General features: G+C 32.7%; 1 protein-coding gene across 1 annotated transcript; it reads right to left on the bottom strand.

The window, feature by feature from the left end:
* Window positions 1-2513: 2513 nt before the first annotated feature.
* Window positions 2514-4255, bottom strand: LOC113846443 (stearoyl-[acyl-carrier-protein] 9-desaturase 6, chloroplastic-like). The gene is made up of 2 exons (XM_027474728.1): window positions 3631-4255; window positions 2514-3236 (listed from the first exon to the last, which is right to left on the bottom strand). Exons 1-2 carry the CDS (start codon window positions 4216-4218, stop codon window positions 2670-2672), a joined length of 1155 nt encoding a protein of 384 aa, XP_027330529.1. The 5' UTR covers window positions 4219-4255; the 3' UTR covers window positions 2514-2669.
* Between the last annotated feature and the right edge of the window lie 247 nt (window positions 4256-4502).

The raw sequence follows: 4502 nt of genomic DNA, 5'->3' as shown, positions 1-4502 counted from the left end.
TGTCCAATTAGTTATAACACATGCACCATAGTTCATAAATCATATGAGAACCTACATGAGAAGAATAATGTTCTAGTCTTTCAATATTCATGTTGGAGAAGGGGCAACATTTGTCTTTTTCTATTAGAATAATGCCTTTACTCTTGAGATTTGTTTACATTATTATATCCCACAATCAAAGGCTAATTCCCCTTCCCTTGATGTCCTTTCACTAGTATGACCCTATATAAACAACAATATTTGCTCCTACATCCTTGAATCTGTTCATATTTAAAGAAAAGGACTTTACACAACAATTTATCCTTCTCATCTAATAATCTCCATCCCCACTTGCCAAGTAGAACTAAGTTAAATTTTTGTATATTTTTAACCCCTAACCTCCTTTTTCTTTCAGTAAACACACTCTCTTCCAACTTGGCCAAGCTATTCTCTGGCTCTTTTCCCCACCTCCTAATGAAAAACTTCTTTGAATGCTCACAATATAATTGGCCACAAGTTTTGGAATTTCAAAAAAGAAAGAAAAATAATTGATAATACCAATTTGATTAGATAAATATAGGTACTAAATGAAAGGTAACGATTCTTCCCACAAGACAATTTATTCTTCATTTTTTCCTCCAACGGTCTCTATATGGACGAGACCCTTGGACCTTACTGGATTTCCCAAGTGCTAAAAAAGCACTTGACTTGTATATTTTGCCACAACTTGATTAAGGATAAAAAATACCAACTATCTTACTTTTGTAGAAGTTTATTTCAAGACCGAAAGCCATCTCAAAGCTCCTCAAAACGCTTTCGTAGTGAAGATATTTTCACATGACGCTTCCTCTATAAATATTGCTTTGCTTCATCTACAAAGTGAAATAAACAAGAATGGTGCCACCTTGCCTTAAACCCTTATCATTATGAATTCTTTTGTCAGGATACCATTGATTAAAATGAAAATTGCAATTGATTTTAGACATTTTTATTTAGGAAATTCATTTACTATAGAAGCCAAACCTTCTCATAATGTAGTGCAGGAATTTCTAATTCATTTTTAAATCGAAATTATCATTGTTCTAATGTCTTAAAAATTAAAAGACATTCATATCTTTTTAAATCGGATTAATAACCCCACTATTTATTATATATATTTAATATAATATTAATAGTGCTGATTAATCTATGTAAGAAAGGTATAAAATATGCTCTTAATCTTATCAGCACTATAGAAATTACCATGAAAAATTACAAAAATATAAAAACTAAAAACTTATATCTTTAAGCAAACTTATGGAGTGTCAAAAGAAAAAATTTAAAATTTTATTAAAAAAAAAAAGATAAAGATGTATTTTTAATTTTAAATTAATAAAATATATATCATTTAAAATGATAAATACATGATTAATATATTAAGTTTATGTTATATTATTTTATAAAAATTAATTTTAAATATATTTATTTTAAATATAAAATTTGTCTTCCCTCTCTTCTCTCTAAAACCCTCTTCCCAAATAATTTTGAAAGACTAAAAATTTAATTTTTAAAAGAAACTTATATTTAGTATAATTTTATATTTCAAATATAGTAAATCTTTTCTTTTAGTAAATTTTTTTCAATAATATTATAATAATTAATGTACAATATAAAATTATAATACAAAAATATTAATATTGATACGTTATTCATCTATTTGAAAGTATGATAAACAATAAAAAAAATAAAAAATTTTAATTTTAATCTTTAAAACTTATTTAAATATACGATTTTATAAAATTGTATTAAAAATAATATTTATTTTACTAATGAATGATTTTTTTAATAAAATATTCTTAATTTTATATACTTAAACTCAACTTAAAAATTAAAATCAACAAAATTATATGAAATAAAGTATTTTTTATTTGTTTTAAATTTATTATTGATTAAAAACACACATTTAATTTTTAAATTATTTATTTATAAATTAGTTTCTATTATAAATTAAATAATAAGAACTAACATAAAAATTTATATTTATACAAAAACTAAATTATAATTTTTTATTTATAAAAACTAAATTAAAAATACATCTTAAATATAAAGATTAAATTTCTAATTTAACATGAAAACTAACTAAAAAAAAATCAAATTCCACCTTAAAAATACATATTTTTTCTTTTTAAACTCTAATCTTATATCTTATATCTTTAAAAAATTTAAATTTTATTAAATTTTTTAAAATAAAAGAATTTGATTAACTAAAAAATTAAATTACACATAATTTATAATAAAAAGAACAAAACTACAATTGAACACAAGATATTTTAATTTTAACCATGGGCCTATCGTTATCATTATAGATTTAAACGTTACACACAAAGTCTCGAGACCAAAACATGCTCTTAGCAATATCATTATAGATTTACAAAATATTATATTAACCATTAACTTTTTTTTAAATAAACAAAATGCCAAAGTGCCAAACGTTACACACCAAATCGCACCTATTCTTCATCCACTAGAACGACTATGCATCCAACAATGTCCATGACACGCAATCCATATTAATTGTCCATTCCTACTTTACACCCAACAACAAAACAAAGTCACAACTCAATGCCAAAACTTGTAGCATCACATTCACCATTTCCACTGCCCAAAGTTCCGTATGCATTGAGATTTGTGACCTTTAATCGTCGCTCACATCACAAAAGCAACTCCTTATTGAAGATCCAGCTGAACTTCACGCCATGCGGCTTCATCTTACGCGCTCGCTCTTCGGCTCGCTCCTGCAACCTCCTAATCCTCGGCGGTAACCCGCAAACAAAATCCTGCGCCCTCTTTCCCTCAGCCGTCAAACCTTCAAGCATCTCCAATTTCCACCGTCCGATCAGAAACTCCAAAATGTCCGCATAGTCATTGGCCGTGTAAACGCCCATACGTTGTGCCACTGCAGAATAGTGCTCAAATAGCCTGGGGTCCTCCCCATCGTACATAAGGTGTGCCGGCATCGTGATCTTCTTCTCCATCATGTCTCCTATGGCCACCATTGCCCCTGTGGGATCCACTTCTAGAAGCTTCTTCACGATCCTGGAGTAGGCATTCTCGTGTCGTTTCTCGTCCGCAGCAATGGTCCCGCATATGCGTGCAAGCACCGGATCACCCCCCTCCTTTGCCAGCCGAGCCGTGTTACCGTGTGCCACGAACGTTGCTCGCTCTTGGAATGACGTGTACACAAACCCCAAATATGGGTTGTTCTCCGTTCCAGGGTCCTACCAAATCCAAACAAAATAATTAAAATATCACATTTCATTAAAAAAAATAAACATTTTCAATTTAGATCTCCAGAATTTGTTCAAGAAAATCCCATTATCATGTGACCAGAAACCAAACTTTTTATAGGCACTGAAATATTTTGCTTTCAGCTTGGTGTGTACAATTTAATATAGGCAATATTAATATCATCAGTGGATCTTTCATGTACATTAATCAATTTTAATTTTAAACTAGTAAAGGGGAAACTACAGAATAAGGAAAAACCAAAAAAATTGAGTACATTAGGTGAATAAAAGGAAAATGCATGCATAATCCCGAATAATAGATAGAATTTGGAGAATCAAAATCAAATTAAAAATATAAATTTTAGTATAAAAACAATTTACTCACCATGCCAGCTGCAATGAGGTAATGAACGGTCTTCTCGATCTTGGCCATGTCAACTCGACCAGACAGATACAAATACGTTCTGAGCAAATCCCCGTGTCTATTTTCTTCAGCGGTCCAGGCCCGGGTCCACACAGCCCACGGGCTTGGGCTTGTTCCATAGTCATCTCTCACCCCATCCAGGTTGTTGATCATGGTCTGGTAAGTGGGAAGCGCGTCTTCCGTGACCATATCACCCACAAGAACTACGAAGTACTCGTCGGGTAGCTCCTTGGTGCGGTCTCGAAGAGCCTTCACCTGATCGGTGAATTCTTCAAACGGCAACGAGGAGTCAGGGACTAAGCTTTGTGGCTGCCAGCATTGCTCCACGGGCTTCAGTAGTGGTAGCACCCACTGTGAGGCCCAGCCCTCCATTGACTTGAAAACCTCTAGCTTTTCCGGCGGCATAGAGTGAGTCCTCCGTGCCTTCAGCACCGGTGGTGTGGCACTGGCCATGGCAGATTTCAGTGGCCGCATGAGGTGGCGGTGCTTTCGGTGGCTGGCAAGTGGAAGAGTTCTGGTGGTGAAGGAGTGGCAGGTTTGAATCTGCATGGTTTTGGTAATGTCTTTTGCTTGACTTGGGACTGTTTTATGACGATGTAATTGTGAATGTTGCATAAGAGTTTTGAGATATTTGTAGGGGCTGACTAGTGATTAGCCCTTGTTTTGGTCAATAATTTTCAACAATGCCACGGCGGGTCTTCAATTTTTGCACCTAATTTGTTGTCCCTCGGGTTGAAGTTAATATGTGTGCATTGAACCCGATACATTCGATGAGTTATGCCTAGGGTGATGATATTTTCACCATTTAGTTTTATAATAATTTTTAGTATATT

This window comes from Abrus precatorius, unplaced genomic scaffold (assembly GCF_003935025.1).
Source record: "Abrus precatorius isolate BTA unplaced genomic scaffold, Abrus_2018 Scaffold8, whole genome shotgun sequence".
Lineage (NCBI taxonomy): Eukaryota > Viridiplantae > Streptophyta > Magnoliopsida > Fabales > Fabaceae > Abrus > Abrus precatorius.
Note: the sequence above shows the minus strand (reverse complement) of the source record. Positions and strands in the feature narration are given on the sequence as shown.